At 38.9% G+C, this 26,565-nt stretch overlaps 2 protein-coding genes across 14 annotated transcripts in view; one reads left to right on the forward strand and one right to left on the reverse strand.

Annotated features, from left to right (window-relative positions):
* Window positions 1-19,505, forward strand: part of PIK3R4 (phosphoinositide-3-kinase regulatory subunit 4) — an 82,477-nt gene extending 62,972 nt beyond the window's left edge. For 5 of the 11 annotated variants that reach the window (XM_064588021.1, XM_064588025.1, XM_064588032.1 and 2 more), the window contains exons 14-21: window positions 4,105-4,269; window positions 10,908-11,119; window positions 13,526-13,657; window positions 17,020-17,120; window positions 17,377-17,409; window positions 17,689-17,777; window positions 18,067-18,175; window positions 18,946-19,505. In XM_064588021.1, coding sequence (XP_064444091.1) covers window positions 4,105-4,269; window positions 10,908-11,119; window positions 13,526-13,657; window positions 17,020-17,120; window positions 17,377-17,409; window positions 17,689-17,777; window positions 18,067-18,175; window positions 18,946-19,116 — 1,012 coding nt within the window. In that variant the 3' untranslated portion in view covers window positions 19,117-19,505. Of the gene's footprint in view, window positions 1-4,104; window positions 4,270-4,478; window positions 4,787-10,907; window positions 11,120-13,525; window positions 13,658-17,019; window positions 17,121-17,376; window positions 17,410-17,688; window positions 17,778-18,066; window positions 18,176-18,945 lie in introns of those variants that run through there. The other 6 variants (XM_064588043.1, XM_064588050.1, XM_045903810.3 and 3 more) reach the window with 4 other exon arrangements.
* Window positions 19,506-21,021: 1,516 nt separating this feature from the next.
* The window catches only part of COL6A6 (collagen type VI alpha 6 chain), a 136,959-nt gene continuing 131,415 nt past the window's right edge, over window positions 21,022-26,565 (reverse strand). For all 3 annotated transcript variants that reach the window (XM_064588002.1, XM_064588005.1, XM_045903803.2), the window contains one exon: window positions 21,022-22,991. In XM_064588002.1, coding sequence (XP_064444072.1) covers window positions 22,772-22,991 — 220 coding nt within the window. In that variant the 3' untranslated portion in view covers window positions 21,022-22,771. The remainder of the gene's footprint in view (window positions 22,992-26,565) is intronic.

Genomic DNA, 26,565 nt, shown 5'->3' on the forward strand with positions numbered 1-26,565 from the left:
AGAAAACAATAGACCAATACCCATAATTAATATAAGCATAAAAATCCTAAACTACATATTAGTAAACTGAATCCAGCATATTAAAATGATTACATGCCATGAGCAAGTTCAGTTTATGCCAAGACTGCAAACCTTGTTCAGCATATGAAAATCAATCAAGGAATATATCCTATTAATAGAACAAAAGCTAAAGACCAAGTGATCATCTGAACAGAAAGCATTTGCAAAATCTCACACCCTTTTATGATTAAAAACAATTCAACAAACTAGTAATAGAACTGATAAAGGACATCTACAAAAAAACCCCATAGCTGACATATTGAAAGAATGAAAGCTTTCCTCCTAAGATGAGGAGCCAGTTAAGGATGTCCACTTTTGTCACTTCCTAGAGGTTTTAGGGCAGTTAGATAAGGAAAAGAAATAAAAGGCCTACAGATTAGAAGGGAAGAAGTAAAACTAAATTAGCAGACAACATAATTTTGTTTATAGAGTATCTTAAGCAATGAAAAGAAAGACCTTTTAAAACTAACAAATGAGTTCAGCAAAGTTGCAGAATACAAGATGATGCTGTATTTGTATATACAATAAAACCGATTGCATTTCTGTGCTAACAATGAATGATCTAAAAGTGAAGTTAAGAAAACAATTCTATTTACAATAGCATCAAAAAGAATAAAATACTTAGGAATAAATTTATCAAAAAAGTACTGAAAACTATAGTATATTAAAGACCACAAAACATCATTGAAAAAAATTATAGAAGATCTAAATAAATGGAAAGACATCCTATGTTCATCCTGTGTTCATTTAATGGAATACTTAACATTGTTAAGATAGCAGCCCTCCCCAAATTGATGTACACATTCAATGCAATCCCTGTGAAATAATCAGCATTTCTGCAGAAATTGACATCCTGATTCTAAAATTCATAAAGAAATGCGAATGACTTAAATAGCCAAAATACTCTTGAAAGAACCAAGATGGAGAACTCACACTTCCAGATTTGCTTTTTGGCAAGAGTTTCTAAAACATAATCTCAAGAGCATATGTGACAAAAGAAAAAATAGACAAGTGAGACTTCATCAAAATTACAAACATTTGTGCTTCAAAGGACATTGTCAAAAAAAGTGCAAGGACAACCCCCAGAACCAGAGAAATACTTATAAATATAATACACACACACACACACATACTTTTTCAATTCAAGAATAAAAGGACAATTAAAAAATAGACAGTGGATTCAAATAGATGTTCCTCCAGATAGGACCAATAAATATACAGAAAGCTGCTCCACATGATTAGTCACAAGGGAAATGCAAATTAAAACCATAGTGAAATACTATTTCACACCCACTAGAATGGCTGTAATCAAAAAGACAATAACAAGTGCTGGAGAGGATGTGGAGAAAATGGTACCTTTATATGTTGCTGGTAGGAATGTAAAATGGTGCAGTAACTGTGGAAAAGTTTGGCAGTTTCTCAAATGCTAAACACAAGAGTTACCTAATAATGACCCCTCAATTCCACTCGTAGGTATAAACTGAAGACAGTTGAAAACATTTGTTCACACAAAAATCTATACACACGTGTTCACAGCAGCATTATTCATAATAGCCCCAAAGTGGAAGCCACAATGTCTGTAAGCTGTTGAATGGAGAAACAAAATGTGTATTCTGTATACAATGGAATATTTAGCCACAAAAAAGAATGAAATGCACATGCTACAACATGGATAAACCTTGAAAACATGCTAAGTGAAAGAAGCCTGATTCAAAGGCCAGCTGGCATACAGATCTTCCTTGATTTATGATGGGGTTATGTTGTGATAAAACCATCATATGTTGAAAATACCGTAAGTCAAAAGTGCATTCAATACACCCAACCTACCAAACATCATAGCTTAGCCTAGCACACCTTCAGTGTGCTTAGCCTACATTAGCCTACAGTTGGGCAAAATCATTTAACACAAGGCCTATTTTATAATAAAGCATTGAATATCTTATGTAATTTGTTGAATACTGAAAGAAAAACAGAATGGTTCATAATGGTTGTACATATGTTGGTTTTTTACCCTTGTGATCACATGGCTGCCTGGGAGTTGTGGCTCACTGCCGCTGGTGAGCATTATGAGTAGATTGTATGGCGTGTCCTAGCAAGGAGAAGATCAAATTCAAAGTTTGAAGTACGTTTCAACTGAATGCCTGTTGCTTTCATACCATCATAAAGTTGAAAAATGTAAGTCAAGGACCATCTATAGTTGTCAGGAGCTGGGGGGAACAGAGGATTGGGGAGTGACTGCTGATGTATATGGGGTTTCTTTTTGAGGTGATGTAAAGGTTCTTGAATTACATAAAGGTAATGGTTACAAAACTTAGTGACTACACTATCTCTTTAAAAGAGTGAATTTCATGATAGGTAAATTATATCTCAGTATTAAAAGAGAGGGAGAGAGAGCGAGCGAACAAATGCAAGAGACCCTGCAATACTGGTATTCCTTTCTCTCCCAGTGCCTTGTGCCTGGTTCTCTTTACTCATCTACCATACTGGTTGGGTCCCTGTAGGCACTATGTTTGAGAAGTGTGTCCAAAGACTTATACACAAATATTTACAGCAGCATTATTCATAATAGCTAAAAGGCAGAAGCAAATGTTCATCAGCTGATGAATGGATAAAGAAAATGTGGTATTTCCTCGAATGGAATAATACTTGGCTATAAAAAGGAATGGATGAACCTTGAAAACACTATGTTAGGTGAAAGAAGCCAGATACAAAAGGCAACATATATGACTGCGTTCATATGAAATCTCCAGAATAGGCAAATTCATAGAAAACTTAAGAAAATTTGTTTCCAGGGGCTGTCAGGAGAGGAAAATGAGGAGTGAATGTTAATGGATGTGAGGTAGGTTTCTTTTTTGGGTTTCTTAGGAATGATGAAAATGTAGAATTAGATACCGGTGATCTATGCAGAATTCTGTTAACATACTAAAAATCATGGAATTATACACTTTAAAATATTATACGTTATGGTATTGTGTCCCAACAAAGCTGTGATTAAGAAAAAGTGAACTAGAGAGTAATGATTAATAAAAAGAAAATACAACATATCATTCCATATTTATTTAAAAAGCAAATATGAATATATTATAATATGCTAGAAAACCCTTTGTTCTATAACAATGTAAATAGTGTTTCTGGGTAATAGAATTATAAATGTTTTTACTTTTCCATATTCTTTTCTATAGTTTTAATAATATTCTGTAGTATGTATTAGCCTGTATAATAAAATGAAACAAACAGAAAAGATGGAGATGAATAAATTTGGTGATTAGGGGCTTGTGATCTTTCAGAAGTATGGCCCCGTAGAATGATGAATATGCACCTTATGAAGGAGGTACTGAAGGTATTGAAAGAGGGAATTGGTGATCATAGGAGGCACCATGTGTAATTCATGTATTCAAGAAGTTTGGCAGTGAATTTGAGAAAGGGAAGTAGACAGCTTGAGAGGTCAGCATGTGTGTGGGAGAGACTGAATATTATAATAAATATTTTGCATTTATGAGTATTTTATTATTTACATATTATTTGAGCTTCACTGTGTTCCAAGTAGAGAAGTTAGGGCAGTCCTGTTTTGTAGACGAGTAAACTGATACACAGCAGGGTAAGTGGCTTGACCAAGGTCATATGGGTGGTCAGTACTGGAACTCGGGTCTTTCACTCCAAAGCCAGTGCTTTTCCTGCTGTGGTCAGGCTGCATCCTAGGAATTACAGAATTACTGAAGGGTGCAAGAATAGGGCTTAAGGTATTGCAAGAGTGGAAGGAGAATTGGATGAGGGGAACAGAATGGGGAGCTCCAGTTGGAAAGGAGGATGGACAGTCTTTCTGTGATAGAAGTGTGTGGGGATGGCCATTTGAAAATATAAGAAAAGTTGATTTTGTGCCAGTGCTTTTGAGCAGGATTCTAAGGTTTGTTAGAACAAGGAGGTGAAACAGACCTCAGAATAGTAATTTTGTTGGTTAATAGCCATGTGGATATTTATTTAATGATAACAATAGTAATGCTTTTGTAGTCATTGCAGAAATGCATTCTGTTTTCTTTCGTGCAGATCTACTCTTACATACAGCCGAATTGGAGGACGTGTCAAGACACTTACATTCTGCCAGGGGTCCCACTACTTAGCCATTGCGTCTGATAACGGTGCCATCCAGCTTCTTGCGATTGAAGCTTCTAAGCTGCCCAAGTCTCCTAAGATTCAGCCTCTGCAAAGCAGGTATCTATCTTTTGTTGTTTTTTAAACTGCATTTAGCACACTAGGGTAATTTAATCCTACCTTGCCAGTGTAGTTTGGATCAACTGAGGGCCTATTAGATTGTACTTCTTTTTTTAGCACATAAAATAAATAAAACTGTGTTTTCAGCTCAAATTTGTCACATGCAGTTAGTTTCAGAAAGCTATGTCTGCGTATCTTTCCTCCAAAAGGTCAGAAGGGCGACTTTGAACTTGCGGCTCATCCCAGTCTGGAATCTGTTTGAATAACCTAATTATCAGTTGCATCTTCTGTCTCAGCTGTGAAAAGCACAACTCTGGCTTGCTGATTTTGAGAATGTGAATGTTCTTCATTAAAGAAAACTCAAAATGTCAGCATTTTGTCACTTGGCATTGAAACGTCTGAAGTTGATGGGAACATGGAGTGCTGCTTTTAGTCAAATGATTTGCTTATCATTGTAAAACAAAATACTGGCTGGTTTTATTTAAGAATTTCCTTCACTTCTTACAAATTGTGGTTACCCACAGATTTTAAACACAGGGTAAGACATTTAAAGATAAAGCAGAACAAGTTTTCAATTGACCAGTATGTGCTACACACCGAGGATTCCAAATACAAATAAGATATGTTAAGCTCTCTAAGACACTACAGTCTAAGGGATGAAGCAGACCAGTTAACAGATGATTTCAGTTGCAGTGTGATAATGTGCCCATGTTACAGGGACAGGGGGAGCCAGCTTGCAGGGGATAGGGAAGAAGGCCTGGAGGAGGGGAGACCAGATGTGAGTTAGCTAGCCAAAGCAGGGTGGTCGAGAAGGGCATGGCAGGCAGAGGGGGTAGATCCCACAGGAGGAAAGCTGAATGAGTGGATTTGTATACTTTCGTGGATTATAGGACACGGCGGTTGGGGTAGCTAAGGAAGGAAAGGATGTTGTATGTTGGATCATCTAGGATTATATTGTTTATATTATTTAATTGCTTGTTTGTAATTTTGTTTTGCCTTTACAATTAAAAATACGCGTTATGTTTAACACATTCACTGAACAGATTTGGGCAGCTTTTGTTTAGGACATATTATATATTGTTTTTAACTAAAGAATACCTGCTGGTTTTCTTTACAATTGTTTCAGCAGAGGATGACTGTAGAACAGTATAACTGTTGAGTTCCGTGGAACTTAACCAACAGCTGTTGGCAGATTGGACACACACATAGACGTGCACATTCCTCCCATGGGTACCTCATAGCTGATAGCACTTTGTACTGTGAATGTTACTGTCTTTACCCTAAGCAAACATGACTTTGTAGATTGCGAGATTGTGCCAGCACAGTTTTTCACTCTAGATTTCACTCTTTCTGATAGCAGTTGCTCCAAAGAAACCTTGCCTGAGTCTTTTTTAAGTTCGCTTCATTCGGTCGGATCAACTGTTGTCATGCCTCTTTTTTTTTTCCTTGTTTTTTCTTTTTTTTTTTTAAATTTTATTATGTTATGTTAGTCACCATACAATACATCATTGGTTTTTGATGTGGTGATCCACGATCCATTGTTTTCGTATAACACCCAGTGCTCCATGCAGTACGTGCCCTCCTTAATACCCATCACCGGGCTAACCAATCCCCCCTCCCCCCTCCCCTCTAAAACCCTGTTTGTTTCTCAGAGTCCATAGTCTCTCATGGTTCATCTCTCCCTCCGATTCCCCCCCCCATTTTCCCCTTCCTTCTCCTAATGTCCTCCATGCTATTCCTTATGTTCCACAAATAAGTGAAACCATATGATAATTGACTTTCTCTGCTTGACTTATTTCACTGAGCATAATCTCCTCCAGTCCCATCCATGTTGATGTAAAAGTTGGGTATTCATCTTTTCTGATGGCCGAGTAATATTCCATTGTATATATGGACCACATCTTCTTTATCCATTCATCTGTTGAAGGGCATCTCGCCTCTTTCACAGTTTGGCTATTGTGGACATTGCTGCTATGAACATTGGGGTGCATATGGCCCTTCTTTTCACTACATCTGTGTCTTTGAGGTAAATACCCAGGAGTGCAATTGCTGGGTCATAGGGTAGCTCTATTTTTAAATTTTTGAGGAACCTCCACACTGTTTTCCAAAGTGGCTGTACCAGCTTGCATTCCCACCAACAGTGTAAGAGGGTTCCCCTTTCTCCACAACCTCTCCAACATTTGTTGTTTCTTTCCCTGTCCATTTTTGCCATTCTAACTGGTATAAGGTGGTATCTCAATGTGGTTTTGATTTGAATTTCCCTGATGGCTAATGATGATGAACATTTTTTCATGTGTCTGTTAGCCATTTGTATGTCTTCTTCAGAGAAGTGTCTTTTCATATCTTCTGCCCACTTTTTGACTTGATTATTTGTTTTTTGGGTGTTGAGTTTGAGAAGTTCTTTATAGATCTTGGATACCAGCCATTTATCTGTAGTGTCATTTGCAAATATCTTCTCCCATTCTGTGGGTTGCCTCTTTGTTTTGTTGACTGTTTCCTTTGCTGTGCAGAAGCTTTTTATCTTGATGAAGTCCCAAAAGTTCATTTTTGCTTTTGTTTCACTAGCTTTTGGAGATGTATCTTGAAAGAAGTTGCTGTGGGCGATGTCAAAGAGGTTACTGCCTATGTTCTCCTCTAGGATTTGGATGGAGTCCTGTCTCACATTGAGGTCTTTCATCCACTTTATCTTTGTGAATGGTGTTAGAGAATGGTCGAGTTTCATTCTTTTGCATGTGGCTGTCCAATTTTCCCAGCACCATTTATTGAAGAGACTGTCTTTTTTCCATTGCATGTTTTTTCCTGCTTTGTCAAAGATTATTTGACCATAGAGTGGAGGGTCCATACCTGGGTTCTCTCTTCTGTTCCATTGGTCTATCTGTCTGTTTTTGTGCCAGTACCATGCTGTCTTGGTGATCACTGCTTTGTAATATAGCTTGAAATAGGGCAACGTGATGCTCCCAGCTTTGTTTTCCTTTTTCAACATTTCCTTGGTGATTCGGGGTCTTTTCTGATTCCATACAAATTTTAGGATTGTTTGTTCCAGCACTTTGAAAAATGTCATTGGAATTTTGATCGGGATGACATTGAAGGTATAGATTGCTCTGGGTAGCATAGACATTTTAACAATGTTTATTCTTCCGATCCATGAGCATGGAATATTTTTCCATCTTTTTGTGTCTTCTTCAATTTCTTTCATGAGTGTTTTGTAGTTCCTAGAGTATAGATCCTTTACCTCTTTGGTTAAGTTTATTCTGAGGTATCTTATGGTTTTTGGTGCTATTGTAAATGGAATCGTTTCTCTAATTTCTCTTTCTACAGTTGCACTGTTAGTGTATAAGAAAGCAACTGATTTCTGTGCATTGATTTTGTATCCTGCCACATTACTGAATTGCTGTATGAGTTCTAGTAATTTGTCATGCCTCTTAATAATTAGAATTTATAGCACCTTTTCACATTTTATTTGGCATTTGGACTTTTCATTGTCCCTCTAGGGGAAATACAGTCAGTATTAGAATGCTTGTAAATATAGTTGTTTATCTAAGACACAGAGGCCAGCAAACTATAGCCTGCAGTGTAGCCCATAAGCTAAGAATGATTTTTGCATTTTTAAAAGATTGTAAAAAAATGAATATGCAATAGAGATATGTGACTTGCAAAGCCTAAAATATTTACTCTCTGGCTTGTTACGGAAAATGTTTGCTGACTCTTGATCCAAGAGCTAAAACTAAAATAATGTGTGCTGCAGAAGCATGATATATACTGATCAGGGAGGCTGGCCAATATGTTTATGAATTCTTTTTAGTTTAAAAATGCCTCAGCTTGAAAAAAAATAGGCATACCCATATAATGGAATAGTACATAATTTTATTGTCAGTAATGAAAGGAATAAACTATTGATTAACGCAACAACCAATGAATCCTAAATCCTTTTTGCTAACAAAAGAAGTCAGACCTAAAAGACGATTTATTGTATGTTTTCAACTGTGTGACATTCTGGAAAACATAAAATTGTAGGGAGGAATTGAGATCAGTGGTAGTCACAGGTTGGGGATGGAGTAGGAGTTGACTACAAAGGGCTGCACAAGATAATTTTTGGGGTGTGGACTTGTTCTGTGTGGTTCTGTGGTAGAAGATCCATGGTTGTGCATCTGTCATAACGCACAGAACTGTATACCACAAAGAGTGACTTTTACTCTAAGTTAAAAAAAAAATCAACCCAGATACAGGATGAAAGGTAGAATGCAGTCTAAAATCAGTCTACTTATTATAGTATATATATATAATATATAATAATATATATATACTATATTATTATAGATGAAGCATATAGTCACATTGAAGAGTGTGGGCAATAAAGGAGCCAACCTAATACCTTTGGAACACAGTGGTTTAGTTGGACACTGCAAGGCGAATGACAGAAGGAACTGAACTCAAACACTGTGTTCTAGTTGGTGGTTTTTCACAGGAATATGGTTTATCAGTTCCAAAACCACTTTAATTGTATACTAAGGTTGAACAATAGGTAAATATGTAGGTAATGAGAGCCAGGTTTCTCACTGCTGAAGAAAGAAGAAATTCATATTACAAATATGAAAAGGGAGGGGCGCCTGGGTGGCTCAGTTGTTAAGTGTCTGCCTTCGACTCAGGTCATGATCCCAGGGTCCTGGGATCAAGCCCCGCATTGGGCTCCCTGCTCAGTGGGAAGCCTGCTTCTCCCTCTCCCACTGCCCCTGCATGTGTTCCCTCTCTCGCTGTGTCTCTCTCTGTCAAATAAATAAATAAAATCTTTAAAAAAAAAAATATATGAAAAGGGGATGGCTAGAATGAACCCTGGTGCTGGATAGATATCAGTATGGACTCAGTATCAATATGGACTCATGATACATGTATATGCATATGTATATATGTGTATGTTTGTATACATATGCACACATACACATAAAAAGATACTGAAGTACAGATAATATGTGCAGGCATCAGGTGTCGTATCTATATTTTCTTTTTTTCTTTTTTTTTTAAGATTTTATTTATTTATTTGACAGAGAGAGAGAGATAGCAAGAGCAGGAACACAAGCAGGGGGAGTGGGAGAGGGGAAGCAGGCTTCCTGCTGAGCAGGGAGCCCGACGTGGGACTCAATCCCAGGACCCTGGGATCATGACCTGAGCCGAAGGCAGACGCTTAACGACTGAGCCACCCAGGCACCCACTGTATCTATATTTTCTAGCTCTGGCCATTGAGAGGGACTGGAGCAGGGACAGCCCCCCCATAGCAATGAACACTTAGCACACACAGACTTTGGTTTTTAAACACCATTCTCCCAGGCACCTGGGTGGCTTAGTCGGTTGAGCATCTGACTCTTGATTTCGGCTCAGGTAATGATTCTCAGGGTCATGGGATTGAGCCCTGTGTCAGGCTCTGCGCTCAGCAGGATGCTCGATATTCTCTTCTCTCTCTATCTAATAAATAAATAAATCTTTAAATACCATTCTCCCATAAAAGGAACTGGGGCTCCTTGGAGAACTGGTCGATTCCAGGGCTGGGCAGTGAAAATACAAGATGAGTCTTGAGTATATTGTGATGCCAGAAAGTTAGGAAGTGGTTCAAAAAAGCATACTGAAAGGGCATTGGAGCCAACCTGAGAGAGCTTTCTGTGGCCAAAGTTGGAACAACTTGAGCAACAAAACAATAATAATACTATTATAACTCAGAGAATAAAATAAATATCCATGAGTCCATACTGATATAAATAAGTAAATGAATAAGTAAAATTAATGGGGGATGAAGTGACAATTCTTCTTTATAGAAAAATTCTGATCACTAAGTATAGAAGGAATGAGGGCAATAGTGACCATTAGAACACCACACCTATGATCTATCAAAGGATCCTAAAATATGTTGACAAAACTTTAAGCAGAAACGGGATTTTTATATGGTCTCAAAAGTATTTGCCCTAAAGATTGAGTAGTTATAAATGGAAAAATAATTTTACAGTGGAAAATCTTGGTAGACACCACCTTAGCCAGATGATTAAGGTTAACATCACCACTAATATGTTCTAATTAATATCAGGTACCTCCTCATAAATGCACGGAGAAGGATTTTATTTCGTGGTCTTCCAATAAGGCATAAACTGATTGAGAACACATGGGCAAACCCAAATGGAGGGACATTCTATAAAATAACCAGTAGTCTTGAAAAATGTCACAATCATGAAAGACAATCAAAGGCTAGGGTCAGATAGAAAGAGACGTGACAACTAAATGCTATATGGTATCTTGTTTTGGATCCTGGAACAGTAAAAGGACATGAGTGGAAAGCTAATAAAAATTCGTGTTCTATATTTTACTAGTACTGTACCAAGGTTAATTTCTTAGTTTTGATAAATTTTTTATGGTTATGTAGGGTATTAACATGAGGGGAGCTACGTGAAGGATATACAAGAATTCTCTGTACTATTTTTGCAACTCTTCTGTAAGTCAAGTTATTTTAAAAAATGCCTCAGGTATCATTGGCTTGATGGGTTAGAGTTGTTATTTCTTGCCTATGGTTAGAATATAAATTCATCTTAAATAGAGGCTGGTGCTATGTTTTCAGTGACCAGAAAAATCTTTACCTTTTGCTTTGCGTATTTCTTTAGAATTCTAGACCAGAAGGACGATGGCTGTGTCGTGGATATGCATCACTTCAACTCCGGGGCACAGTCCGTTCTGGCCTATGCCACTGTGAATGGCTCTCTAGTTGGTTGGGACCTCAGGTCTTCAAGCAATGCATGGACACTAAAGCATGATCTGAAGTCAGGCCTCATCACTTCCTTTGCTGTGGACATCCACCAGTGCTGGCTCTGCATTGGTGAGCTGACTTCAAAGTCATTGACTGGGTTGCGAATGCCACTAATGTCTGGAATTGCCTTCTTGTGGAATTTTTTTCCTTTTTCTTCATTGATAATTTTCTCTCTCTCTCTTTTTTCTTTTTGGAGAGGAAGAGCACGGGGGTGGAGATGGGGGAAAGGAGAGAGAGAGGGAGAATCTCAGCCAGGCTCCACGTTCAGCTCAGAGCCCGACACAGGGCTCAGACTGACAACCCTGAGATCATGACCTGAGCCAAAACCAAGGCACCTTCCCCATCTCCTTTTTTTTTTTTTTTTTTAAGTGATTATTATGTTACAACCACTTGCAATTTAATTTTTTTCATTTAAAAGAAAAAAAAAAGATTTGGAAGATATCACTATCCCAATGCATAAAAATTTCCTTTTTCTCTTTGTTCTTAAATGAGCCTCTTTATAATCATTATAGTGATTAGATTTGGTGGCATTCTGTTATCCTGCCAGGGAAGCAGCAGGCTTGATTTATGGATGAGAGCATTTGAGTTTGGGCAGACTTGGTTTCAAATTCCAGTAACCCCAGGCAAGCTGCGTAACTCCTGAGTGTTAGGATCCTCATCTTCAAATGGGGCTAATCCTTTCAAGGGCTGCTTTGAGGATTTAATGAGGTAAAAGCATCCATCACAGGGGCCTGGTACTGGAGAAGAGCTAAACATCGGTTTATTGCCCTATTCCTTCTTGCCTCCCTTTCTTAAAGGCTGAAGGTGTATCATGTAATCTTGCTGGCTACTTTTCTGTTTTAGTTTCACATTTTACCCTCATAAGGCTTTGAACCTGCCCCTTGAGAATGTATCACATCTCACTTTTTCCCATTTGGCATACTTTCTGAAGAATTATAATCTGTTGTGTTTGAATTTTGGTTTCTAGATTCCCTAACTTACATTTATGATATTAAGTATCTGCCCTTTTATTTCTTTTTATATAGTTTATATGGAATACATTGTGTTTGCCTTTTGTGTGAATAAACTGCACGGGTACAGGAAGATGTGATGCCAGGCCTATGAGTAGGTAGAAACTCTGTGAGCAACTTAGTAAATGGCAGTGATAGCTCTCAGGTACCCTGATCAGTTTTGAGGGTGCTAAACTACCTACGGCTGTTTGAGCCATTGTCCTGCAGTGGGGCAGGGTGATGGAGGGACCCTGTTGCCCTTTTGCCTTTTCACACTCCCAGTATCTCCATTAAATTGGAGACCATTTGCAACGACGTGGATGGAACTGGAGGGTGTTAGGCTGAGTGAAATAAGTCAATCAGAGAAAGACATGTATCGTATGATCTCACTGACCTGAGGAATTCTTAATCTCAGGAAACAGACGGAGGGTTGCTGGAGTGGTGGGGGTGGGAGGGATGGGGTGGCTGGGTGATAGACATTGGGGAGGGTATGTGCTATGGTGAGCGTTGTGAATTGTGCAAGACTGTTGAATCACAGACCTGTATCTCTGAAACAAATAATGCAATATATATTAAGGAAAAAAAAAAAAGCAGGAGGGGAAGGGGGGGATCGGAGGGGGAGACGAACCATGAGAGACGATGGACTCTGAAAAACAAACTGAAGGTTCTAGGGGGGGGGGGTGGGAGGATGGGTTAGCCTGGTGATGGGTATTAAAGAGGGCACGCTCTGCATGGAGCACTGGGTGTTATACACAAACAATGAATCATGGAACACTACATCAAAAACTAATGATGTGATGTATGGTGATTAACATAACATAATAAAATAAAATAAAATAAAAAATAAATTGGAGACCAGTCCCAAGAATACGCTCTGTGACTCTGTCAGGACCAGCTGTTCAGTGTCAGGGTTGGCGTTATTCTTTGGGGATGGGAGGCTTCTCTGTGGGGTTTGTCATGGGCAGATGTTCAGGTACTCACTGCAGTTTCTGCTGTGATTGGCTACCCATACCTGTTTCCAGAATCTTTTGGAGAAAAGGGCACATAGAAATGATTGATGGCTGATGATAGGTACAAAGCTGCTGCCACTGTGGGGTTGGTAAAGTGGTCACTAAATGCCAGTAACACATCTTTGGTGATTTAAGGCATTCTGAACATTTTGACCTATCAAATGCAGTTTATATCTTCTCTAGACCTTTTGTTTTTTGTGTCTGCCTTTGGCAGTTAATACCGGTGTAATTAATGAATTTTTCACTTTCAATTTACATTTATTAGACAGTTATATAGTAGCATTGTGATCTTTTATATTTTTATATCTTTATTTAATAACTAGAAGTGCTGTGTGACACCAGGAGGCAGCTTCAGGAGAACAAAGAGTAACATACATTGCACAAAGCTAATGCTATTTATTATTTGTATAAATGCAGCTTGATGTACTTTAATCATTATATGGTAATCTTTTTGACTTTTTTTTTTTTCCTTTAAGGTACAAGCAGTGGTACTATGGCTTGTTGGGACATGAGGTTCCAGTTGCCAATTTCCAGTCACTGTCATCCTTCCAGGGCTCGAATCAGACGCCTTTCAATGCACCCTCTGTATCAGTCTTGGGTGATTGCAGGTAAAATGGAGGGCTGGCTTTCAGGTGTTGGGGATTTTTTTTTTTGAAAGTGCATAATATCCTGCTGCCAAGACTCATATTCTTAGAGTTTTTATTTTACATGCGAACCAAATGTTTGATTTTGTTTTGTTCTGATGATGGAAGTTCCTACCACTGCTATCTCACTGTCATTTCAAATTTATTATCTTTAAAAATGATCTTATTAATTGCTACCATTACCTTCCATTTGTTTTCTTTCTTCAATATTTTTGTTAAAGCTGCCACCATCTTCTTAGAAATCTAAGTTAGAAATCTTGACTCATCCTTGTCAGTTGCCATTTCTTGTTGATGTGTTTCTGTTGCGTTTTTTGCAAGCTTTCCTTCCGATCCCTCCCCTCATTGGACATCTGTATTTTCTTGTTGGCAGGTTTTTGAAACTTACTTAATCCTTATCTGTAAAATGTGGTTAAGGGGCGCCTGGGTGGCTCAGTGGTTAAGCGTCTGCCTTCGGCTCGGGTCATGATCCCAGGATCCTGGGATCAAGCCCCACATTGGGCTCCCTGCTCAGCGGGAAGCTTGCTTCTCCCTCTCCCACTCCCCCTGCTTGTGTTCCCTCTCTTGCTGTCTCTGTCTCTGTCAAATAAATAAATAAAATCTTTAAAAAAAAAAAACAAAACTTTCCTAGCGGAGTTGTAAGAATTTGAGAGAAAACATTGTGAAGCACACAGTCTGGCATACATGTAGTGCTTGATAAATAGTAGCTCTTGTTATTCTTATGTCTTTTCATTGGTTGTCTTGCATGTAGACTCTTTGGTCCCTTCTCATACACATAGACCAGCTCGTACGCTGCTGCTGTCAAAGTCTCCGTGTTGCCAAATTTGATGGCCATTACTCTGCTCGCCTCTCATTGGTCAGTTGATAGTTTCCTCTTTCTGAACTACTTTCCTTACTTGACTTCGAGGACATCACTTTCTTGCTTCTCCTATTCATTGATTTGCTGCTGATTTCCCAATTTTCTTTTAAATTGTGGCCTGCTCAACTGCCTCAGGGCTCAGTCTTTGGTCCTAAACCCTTCTCCTCCTACACTGGCTTTGCTCTATGATCTTGTCTAGTCCCATGCTTTAAATACCACATTTATTCAGTTTTATAGCTACTTAAAATCTCCCCTAAGATGTCTAATAGGCACCTTAAATTTGACATGTCCAAACCGAATACTTGGTTTCCTTACCCCGAGACAAAACCATTCTTCCCACAGTATTGTCCCAGTAAATGACAGCTCTTTTATGCACAGTGCTCAGGAAGAAGCCTGGTGGTGTCCTTGATTCTTCTCTCTCATCTTCCTTCTAGTCTATCAGTCAGTCCTGTATGGTCCTAAAATATATTCAGAATCTGACCACTTTTTACTATTTCCATCACTGTCTCCCTTATCCAAACCACCATAATCTCTTGTCCCTATTAATACAATATGCTTTAACTCCCTGCTTTAATCCTTACTTCTTAAGACTGCTGCTCAGTACCTTCCCATTCTAAGTTACAGCCAAACTCCTTACTAATGGCCCAGAGGCTTAATGGGGATCTGCCCCTGCTACCTCTCTGACCTTTTTTTATTGGTCAGGGTTCCAACAGGAAACCGATGGCATACTCAAGGTAGGATAATTTGAGGATTTATTTTCAAAGGAACTATTGGTGGAAGTATGGGTATAGAGGTATCATAAAAGCACAATGAAATAGGGCTGGTATTAGAAGACAGGAGGGGAGGGAATGGTGGTCACTGGAGTTTGCAGAGAAGGTGAGTAGAGAGGGCCACCTTGAGAGAAGAGGTGATTTTGACATGAGGGACACAGCCAATCTGAGATGAGACATTCATCTCTCCCTTTGGCCTCCTACTGTGGTTTCCATAGGCCTGTATTAGTTTCCTATGACCATTTTATTCTTAGGTGTAATAAATAACCACAAAGTTGGTAGCTTAAAATAACACACATTTATACTCTAACGGTTCTGGAGGCCAGAAGTTTGAAATGAGTTTTGCTGAGCCAAATTCAAGGTGGGAGCAGGACCACATTACCCCTGCAGGGTCTAGGGGAGAATCCATTCCCTGGCCTTTTCCTGCTTCTGCAGCTGCTTGCCTTGGCTTGTGGCCCCTTCTTCCATCTTCAGAGCCACCACCATAGCATCTTGCTCCATTGTCCTTTTGTCTTCTGCTGTCAAGTCTGCCTCCCCCTTCTAAGGACACTGTGATTGCATTTAGGGCTCACCTGAACAACCCAGGAAAATCCCATCTCGAGGCCCTTAATCATATCTGCAAAGTCACTATACGATATAAGGTGACATTTATAGTCTCCGGAGATTAGGGCCTACTTATTTGGGGGGCTTTTCGTTTACCACAGGCCAAACCCATGTAGAAGCCAGAGGGCACAGCAGCCTGTTGATGTGGCCCCCATGGATCAGCCTTGGAATGGCGAGTGGAATGTGGCCAGCCCTCCTGTGCCTTTTCCTGCCCCTCCCCCATGCTCAGGCTGCCCCAGCTACAGGGGCTTTCTGGCTTTCTCCTTGAACTAAGCACATTCCTGATTCAGGGCCTTTGCATTTTTTTGGTTTATTGTCCCCACTAGAATGTAAGTTCCATGAAACGGAATTTTTTGCATTTTTTGCCTCATCTTCCTCAGCATCTAGGACAGGGATGAGCTCATAATAAACATTGTTGATTCAGTAAATGTTAATGAAGGAATGAAGTATTGTCAGTCCTCCTGCTCAAAAATAACTAAGGGATAATGTCTTTCTCGGGCCCACAGTTTCCTTTTTCCGTAATCTTCCCCTGCCTTCATCTCCCACCCTTCCTCCCTATCACAGATGTGCTTCAGTCACACCGATTACTCATTTTCCCAAAGACCACAAAACATTCTTTCTGCCTGAAATGATTTACTTGTATGCCACCTGTATCTGCCCAGCTCTACTTGTTCTTTCAATCCCGGTGAGAACGTCTCCATGAGGTGACCTCGATTCTTGCCAACCGAGGGGATCTTTTCCTTGAGTTCAGGTGGAACTCTGCAGTTCTTTTTGCTCTCATTGTCTTATCCTTTATATATATTTTTTCTCTACTTCTAGACTGTAGGTTTCTTGAGAGTAGAATCTGTTTAGGATTCACCTTTCTACCCCACAGTTCTCTTCACTGTGTTGTACAACAGTAAATATTTACTGGAAAATACCTTTTGCCCTCCAGCCTGGTGACAGGGTCACGATGTTATTTAAAAGTAGAGTGAGCGTTTTTTGCAGGATCGGAAAAATGGAAAGCGGTACAGGCTGACTTGGATTATCTACCAAGATGTGGAAGCTCTGAGAGTAGTGCTCCGGTCTGAGTAATGGTTCTGGCCTGTTTCCCTTAGCTGTGCAGGGCAACAATGAAGTATCCATGTGGGACATGGAGACTGGCGACAGAAGATTCACTCTCTGGGCTAGCAGTGCACCGCCACTCTCTGAGTTACAGGTTTGCCTCCAGTTTTTACTCTAAAGGCAGTTGAATTTCCCACATCCCAAGCACTTTCAGGCACTTTACCAAACCTTGTATCTGTTAGGCTTTTGGGTTGTGTTTTAAATTAGTATTAGGTGGCTTTCCTGTTCCTCAGGCTTACTAATGTCTGGGGGGTTTGGTTGCTAGCTCCGTAAGGTTTGTGAGGTCTGTGGAGCCCCAGTAAAAATCTGGGATAATTGGAACGTGACCCTCTTACCTACACTTTTTTCAGGTTGCCACCCCGGGTGCTTCATTGGGGCAAAAGGTAGGAAAGAGGTTTTTTTCTCCTTTAGTTGGAGTCCTCCCAAATAGAAAATGTTAAGAGGCTGAAGAGGTTTTGCCTCTTTATTCAGAATGATACAAAGTAAATGCATTTTAAGGTCCCAAAGAAAGTCGTCTAGAAGATATACATAAATGGTCTCTCATTTCTTCAGTTAATCAGGTGCCTGGAAAGCTGCTGCCAGTTGACTTGTTTCTAGAAATGGCACCACTTAGGGAATACACTGGTATCTTTAATTTGATTCCTATTTCTTTCTTTTTAAAGCCCTCTCCTCACAGTGTCCATGGTATCTACTGTAGTCCAGCGGATGGAAATCCCATCCTGCTAACAGCTGGCTCAGACATGAAAATAAGGTATAATATGTGATAACGGATACTTAACTGTGTAACACTTAAAAGGAGAAAGATAATATGTGGATACTCTGGTTAATACCACGGTATTATAAATGTAATGTTTAAAATCCTCCACATCTTGCAGGAATAGCTGTTAATACTTCATGTGTCCCTAATTTTATGCTATTCTACGAAAAATCTCTTTTCCTAATGCAAAAGAAAATAAGTTATGTATTGGTGAATGTAAGTTAATGATCATTAGTTCCTCCCCTTCTCCAGAGATGATCAGTATTCGTTTCATCTTCCCTAGGTTTTGGGACCTGGCTTACCCAGAGAGGTCCTATGTTGTTGCAGGAAGTACTAGTTCTTCATCTGTGTCCTACTATAGGAAAATAATTGAAGGCACTGAAGTTGTCCAGGTACAAGCAGTCTTGTTTTCTTTCAACTTCTGTAGGCGCAAAAATGACTGGTAGTATTTAAGGAACATGTTTATTTTCTCTTGGCTTTTCTGTACTTTTTGAAATTCACTTTTATTAAGGTATAATAAACATACTGAAGGCACACACATAAGTACATAGTTTGAAGTAAGCACTTAATATACTTGCTCAGTCCTCACAACAATTAATAAGTACCTTTATTACTTTCCTTCTACAAATAAGAAAGTTAAGCACCATGAAGTAACTTATCTAAGATCATCCAGGTATTAGGCAGCAGAGCTGGGATTCAGTCCTGGTTGTTGGAACTCCAAAGCTTGTGTTCTTGAGTTGGGCAAAAACTTCAAGTGAGATAATGAATCTGAAAGTGCCTGGGTCTAGAAGGTGCTCAGTAAATGAATGAAAGCTTCCTTTATGATAGATTAATATTTACGTCAATATTCTGGTCATTTACACCCCTTTATTATAGGCTTTCCCTTTTTCCTTTTGATAGGGACAAAAGGTAATACAGAAAATTTATAAACAAGCCAAGATCTGTACATATTTATAAGTGGCTACTCGTGGAAAACACTATCATTTTGGACTCTTTACTCAGTTTGTGAAAGGTTGACTACTTCACAGGAAGTTTTAGCTTTAACGACAACAACCTGTCCCAGAAGCAACAATATAGAGAAGAGGTACAATGTGGTACAGGCTTTTAACCTCTGGCTTTCTCCCTTTTTTTTTTTCCTCCCTGACTTTTAACCATGAAACAGGAGATCCAGAATAAGCAGAAGGTAGGACCGAGTGATGACACCCCTCGGAGGGGCCCAGAATCTCTGCCTGTGGGACATCATGACATCATCACAGATGTGGCCACCTTCCAGACAACACAGGGCTTCATTGTAACTGCATCTAGAGATGGGATTGTTAAGGTGTGGAAATGAAAACCTAGTGGTTTGTATAATATGTAATAAAGTTATATGTATACTGTAACTTGAGAGCAAAGGTATTTTTAGAGGACAAAAGTGAAATTCATTTCCTTTTCAAAATTATGTCTGTATATTACCGTTTCATGATTAAACAGATCCCCTCCAGGGTGGTTAAGGAAGTTGCACTCAACTAATATACTCATGCATATTTCTGCAGGAATCGGCCAGACAACAGTATCTGGGACTTTTTATTGTATAGGTCAAAGAGGTGAGGAATTTAAATTGCTAAGACATATTTTACTTTGTATTGAAAAAGATGGTTGTAAGTTATGACAATGTAAACACATTTTTGCTATTAAAAGTGCTATTCAAACCAGCCAATAAACTGTATTCAGGCATCTTAAGGGTTTTTTGTTTTTGTTTTTGTTGGTGTCTTAAACAGTAAACTTGAGCAGAAGAATAAACTCCTCGGCAGTATTTGTTCTGAAGAAATGGACTCAGTGTCACAAAGAATCCGTGACAGAAGTAGGCCTTAGGCCCACATTTCTGGACTCTCAGCATTTTGTTCTTTCTGCTTTATCGTGTCTTTCTTCCTGTTTTATAGTCGTCTGCCTTATTATTTAACACTAGAACTGATCTGTGTATCAGCCCTCGAAAAATGTCTCTCCTTGGTCATCATTTTTTATAGGCTGTACTATAAATTCTGAAACTTACTTAGCCCATCAGCTTGCTTTTATCCAGTGTCAGTTATTTATTAAATGCATGAAAAACAAAGGACTAAGCTGTTAAAAACATGCCAAACATTACACTTTTGAAGACCAAAATTGGCCTTTCCCACAAAATAAACCCCTCAAGCTTATCAATTATTATTTGTACATGAACCTAATTGTCTCTTCACATTTGTCATCCATTTGCTAAAGGGTTTATGGTGTTTAAGATACTTCATTTTTAAATTAGTTACATGAGTCTGTAAACCAAAAAGTTAAGTAGATAATCTGCCTCTGGGGGAAAATAGTACTTAAATATGCAAATTTAATTTTCTGTAATTATATGATTCAGTTATGGTACATGACAGTTTGCAGTACATAGGTCTGACTTCATGATTCAGTGCACTTAGTTTTGTGTTTACCTGTCTAAACTCATCAGAAAACCCTGTCATTCACAGAGGCCTGAGTTAGAGGAGTCTGGACCTTGACAAGGCTAGATAGCTGGTGGAACAGTAGGATTTGCAAATTTGACATTGTCCTGTTACATTGCATCTGCTTCCCTTCGTGTCTGTTAAGACCATATATCCAGAGTTTCTAGCTACGAAGTCAGATTTTGTTCTGCAGAGGTTGGAGGTCACTTGTTTGAGACAAACCTTTGGACTGAGAAGGGCTTCAAGCCTGGAAGCTTAGCAAAGCCATATAACTGACAAAACATGCTGAGGGGAAAATGGAGTGGGCCGGTGGAGATGTAATCCCTTTCTCCCTTTATCTTCCTGCCATCCATTCCTCTTCCCACTTAAACTCCCCTTTTAGAAAAGGGGGTCATTTGGTTGAATTGTTACTGAGTATTGCAATCTAAGGCCATGTTGAGTTGCATCTTTTTTTTGACTTTTTTTTTTTTAAACATGTTTGACTCATAGCTTAGTGCAGAGATAACAGGAGGCATGTCCTTTATAGTTAATTAATTTACATGTTTAAACCAGGAAGCACTACTGCTTATTTGTGTGATTCTCGGTTTAAATAGGGGTTTGTTTAATTTACATTCAAATTTTTACGGCTTTTCCCTTCTAGAGAAAGAGGTAAACCATGGGAAATGCTAAAATTAGGGATTTTAAAAAAGGAACTTAACATTTACAGTATGTTTCAGACCCTTAATCTATTAAGGATTAAAAAGACCCAAAATGCTAAAATAATCTCAATTACCAAGGGCAAAAATTTTTGGTGTATTTTACTTATCAATGCAGAAAAAATAGACAAATACATTCTTAAAGTATTTCTAGCAGTAAACAGGAAGAGCTTTTGCTTAATCCAAAGTTTACCAGAAAAATCCCTTTTATTAAAATACCTCTTAAATATTGCTCAATTTCATTCACTTGAAACATAAATTTTTCCTGAACCCCTAAGAACCGCTTAGGATATGAAGAAACCTGATGTGCTGTCTTCTCCTCTGTTTCCTGAGTATGAATATGACATTTTAACTCCTTGCCCCTCTGAAGACATTGGGAGCTAACTCTATGAAGTTGCCTGAGTAAGGATGGCAGAAGTGGTTTTAAAACACAGTGGAGATGGCCTTTCTTTCCTAGCTTTTATAAAGAGAGATATAGAAAAGAAAACCACCTACTGGTCTAAGGTGCCAGTAGCCATCTGCCCCATGCATCCAAGCAGGGTCTCCCTCGCTGAAGAGAGTGATGTTCTGCCAAGGAAGGCCATTGCTACCAACTCTGGAGCCAGCTCTGGGAATTTGAGGTAAGGTCCAAACATTGTGTCTAAATTAAATAATGCTAATTTGGTCTTTAGTTGTTGAAAATATTAGCCCATCGTAAGATTAAGAATTAGTTTTGTGATCTGGAGGTAGGAGGGAGCAAGCTGTCAGAATGCTCTTGGAGGCTAGGCATTTGGAATGCCTAGCTTTCCTGCTTTAACTTACTCTCATCTCTGTACAGCTCTGCAACCCCAAATGGATTTGTGGATTAAAACATTAACAACTTTATCTTTTCCAAACTCAATATGCATTTAAGACTCCATTTAGATCTTGGTCAGTCCTGTTTGATACTGTTCACTATTGACTAAATAGCTACCTGATGGGTAAAAGTTAACTCAGCTTTACCCATGACCAGTTGTCTTTACTCTCCTTGTCTAAAGAATATATGGATTAGTGAAAAATGATATATATATAACAATAATGGTAAAGAATAAAAGTCCATCAAAAGAGCCAGGCAGGAGGCTGTATAAAATGAGGGAAGTTCTAGCTCAAAAGCAATTATTTATGTTTTGGGGGAATTAACAAGTTTCTCAGTGAATTAAGGAGGAATTGGAGCAGAGAAAATTACTCTCTACTTCTTACCTGTCCAAGCAAACAACTGCAGAAAGTGGGAGGAGACCTTCCAGCATAAGCCTATCAGAAAGCTGGACACTCCACACACAGACAGTGATATGTTTAAATGGTATCAGGGAAAGCCAAATTATCAAAATTATGACATACAAGCATCAATTTGTAAATGTAAATTTTGGGGTTTTTCAAAACATTAACCTTTGGTTAAACAGATGAGCATTAAACAGTACTAGAGAATGAAACCTTGGTTCGCAGAAAGTGGACTGGACAGAGACCTGCAATCAAAAGAATTAGCATTGGCTCATGTATATACTATTTAAAATTTACCTTCAGATTATATCTCCATTGGACTTCTCAGAACACTTCTTTCATTCTTCCATCTTTTAATGATAACAGTTCTTGAATGTATCAGAGTGCTGGAATTAGGAGAAGTGCTCAAAGAAATGGACAAGATCGATCTTAATGCCAATGAGTGCAAGGGATCAAATTGCCTGATAATCTACAACCTGTGTTTTGTCCAGCCCTCCAGAGTGGACGTCTGGATATGGGTGGATATCCAAATAAAAGTTGCCCATAGTTATGGCAGTGAATTGAGTTACTTAAGTCCAGAGTCTTACCATGCTTCCTAAGGCTAAATTCTTAAAGCACTTCCTTTATCATGTTGTTTTGGAGCAGGTTTTATCACCTTTTTTCCATTTTTAAAGGTATGGAATGAGTTTCTGGTAAGATTTTGAATAGTATCATCTCTGCTGTCTCTTGCTACTCTTGAAAGATACTTTTTATCTTGAAAGAACTTTGCCTTCTGTAATGCATCTTCTTTGAAGGTAGTTTTATATGGTCCAGGAACAAAACTGTACAAGAGAAGAGAAACATCACAGAAGATAAATACCATTTAAACTTTAATAGACTATATTAATTCTGTCTTCCTAAATGTTGTCCCCATTCCTTGTTGCATCCTTCCTTCAGGGTAATTTTATTAAGACTATAAAATGAGATTTACACTGGCAGATACATCAGAAGTTGAGACTGAGACATAAGATATTTTGTCAAAATATGCAAAATCATTTCAACAACAAAGTTCCTTCTTCATAGAACATGTTCCACCCAGAACTTCATATAGTTGGCTTCTTCTGATTATTCAGGTCAGAGGTCAAATAGTACACCTCATTAGAGACTGCTACATCTATAGTTTTCCCAGTCTACAGTCTCCTGGTTGCTCAGCACAATATGCTCATTTTTCTCATAACATATCACTGTCTGAATTTTTATTTACTTATCAACTTTCTTTAAGATCTGTTCTCTGTTCTACCCTCCCAGACAGAAACCCAGACAGAAAATTTCACAAGACCATGTCTGGTAATCATAGCAATCCCAGGAATCTTAGAAGAGCATATGGTAGATACTCAATAAACATTTATGAATTGTTGAACACTACATCAAAAACTAATATGTTGGCTAACTGAACATAAAAAAAAAACCAAACACAATTATCTAATGAAAACATGAGTGAATGCCACTCCCTTCTTCCCTCTCTCCCTCTCACCCATCCATTCTTCCTTTCTTCTGTCTGTCCATCTATCCATCCATCCAAATGTTGACTCACTATGGAAGGCACTATGTTATGTATAGTGGGGGACACAGAAATAACGCCCAGTCTGGCAGGCACATAAAGAGTTTGTCAACAGTAAAGGACAGCTGGGGACAGACTCTGGAAGGCCAGAATGCCAGATTGATAGGTCAAGGAATCATAGAAGCCAAGTGCTGACTGAAAGTCCTAACCTAGCCAATAAAACTGTGCTGGTGGAAATGTCCTATAATCTTCATGGACCAGTAGGGCAGCCACTAGCTACATCTACCTATTGAGCACTTGAAATATGGTTAGTGTGACTGAGGAACAATTTATAATGTCATTTAATTGAAAGCTAATGGTTACTGTATTAGCGCAGGAAGGGAGCCATTTCAGACAACCTTATTTTACAGGGAGGTGGTAGAAAGAGCTTTAAGTCCATAAGCATTCTTCTATTCAAGCTGCTCTACTTGCTGAGCAGCTCCGAGCAAATCACTTAACTAGAGTGATCCTTGCATCTTCAGGTTTTAAATGGGAAGAAATACCACCCATGTTGTGAGCAACATTCAAAATCCCCTAGACTAATTACCGTGGTGCTCTTGCTTACAGATGAGGAAACAGACTGCATGTAGAGGTGAATATCAGGGACAGAACTGAGACTATAACCCAACCCTCTTAAGAGCTTGGTGTTACTTCCATTGAACTTGTTTTTTATTTGGGACACCATGGAAAACTATCAAGATAATTATTTTTTAAAAGATTTTATTTGAGAGCGCGCGCATGAGAGAGCACAAGCAGGGGTGGGGGAAGGGCAGAGGGAGAGGGAGAAGCAGACTCCCTGCTGAGCTGGCCGAAGGCAACCGCTTAACTGACTGAGCCACCCAGGTGCCCCAACTATCAAGATATTTAGAATAGGAAAGTGAAATGAAAAAGGTCATGCTATCAGGAACACCTGGATATGGGTGCAGAACCACAGGAAAGCAGACGGCCTGGGGCAGGTTGGACAGTTAAGAAGGTATGAGGAGCTTGGCACATAAGCTCTTTGTAAATATTTTTAGAATGAATGTGTGAGAGCCTAGTGGCATAAGAAGAGTAGGTTTATCAATACTGATAAATCTCAAACGTTTGCTGAATTGTGGTCAAGGGAAGAGTTGAGAGAACTCCAACACATTGACATCAGAAAAACAGTGCCAGTATTCACTACAATCCATTTCTTCATATTTGGATTTTTCTGCTTTTACCAGCTTTAAATCTGATCTCTCACGAAAACAAAAATATTTAGAAAATAAGTGAAAGATAAATTAAAATTAGTTCACTTCTTTCTCTCACACATGACATACATGCATATTTGTGCACATACACACACTCCACATATTCCTTTTGCCTCTATAATGAGACCTAGAAGCAAAGGAGACATCAAATCAACAAAGAACCATGCCATTATATACTATATGTCTGGGCTTCTGAAACTCATATCCCAAAGTATGTCTCCATTCACTTCCATCAGTGCTATCTGGAATATAGCAAGTTGATCAACAAACTTCTCCCAGTTACCAAGAAAGCTAAATTTCAGTGCAAATACAATTTCTCACACCTCCCATTTTTGCTCTATTTTTTTATTTCTAGAACTAAATATTAGGAGCTCAAATTCTCCAAAGTCATAATTGTTTATACACATAGAACATGGCTCCACCAATCATGGAGAATGTATTTTTTTTTTAATTTATTTATTTGAGAGAGAGAGAGTGAGAAAGAGAGCACAAGAGGGGGTAGGGTCAGAGGGAGAAGCAGACTCCCTGCCAAGCAGGGAGCCTGATGTGGAACTCGATCCCAGGACTCCAGGATCATGACCTGAGCCGAAGGCAGTCGCTTAACCAACTGAGCCACCCAGGTGCCCTGAGAATGTATTCTTTTGAGTCTCGATCACACCATTTTCATGTCTTGGGTTCCCCTTCCCCAACTTCCCCCTTTCCATTGGATCCTTTTTATGATAAGTTATCTTTGTTATCTTCCTCCCTCTGTTAAGAAAAAGCTGCTAAACTGATAAGTATGACATTGCTATCTTTTCTCCCCCTCAGATACTTTTATTCTCAAAAGGTTGGAACATGATAAATATCATATCTCTGAACTTTTTTTTCACTGTTGTACACAGGAGCTTGTATTTGATAAGCATTTGGTAAGAATCATTTGATTACCCTGTTTGGGAACCATATAGAATTTCTGTTTTTCCTTTTATTCCATATTGCTAAGCTACTTCTTTACTGATTGGTAACTCCAACAATAGGTAGTCAAGATAAAGAAACAGGAATGAAATATAGCCGATCATTTTGCATCCTGTGCCCAACTCCATGAAAGCTTGTGGAAAGATATGGCGGCTAGACAAAATGAGGTGGGTAGGACTCTGTAGATTTCAGTTCTCAGTGATCACAGATTCCTCTATCTATGCAGATAATCAGGAGTCAACTATGCTGCATTAACTAGTTGACTGGATGCACTGGAGTAGAAAACGCAGACAAGATTGCCTCTATTTTGAGAATCCTTTTTAATAGGCATTTTGTGTGTCTAAAAAACATACTTTGGAAGGTAGAATTACAACAGATGTATTATTCATATGGCATTGGTGACTGTGCCCATTTTTTACAATTTGATTGTTCTGGCTCTGGTCTATCCGCGCTTGAAGTCTGGCACAAGAGCTTCCCTGCCTGGATGAAGCAATAAGCAGGTGGCTTTCTGTCTTTTATTGTCTCTGAGCGGAACTAAGCGCTTACAAAGAGGCTGCCCTACAATCTCACCCTTAGTGGCCATCTGTCTCCTTGGTTGCTCATGTTCAATTCCTTTCTTTTCTTTCTGATAAGAAC

Source organism: Mirounga angustirostris, unplaced genomic scaffold (genome assembly GCF_029215605.1).
Source record: "Mirounga angustirostris isolate CCGP_5_RB_7025 unplaced genomic scaffold, mMirAng1.0.hap1 SCAF_1, whole genome shotgun sequence".
NCBI classification, from domain to species: Eukaryota; Metazoa; Chordata; class Mammalia; order Carnivora; family Phocidae; genus Mirounga; species Mirounga angustirostris.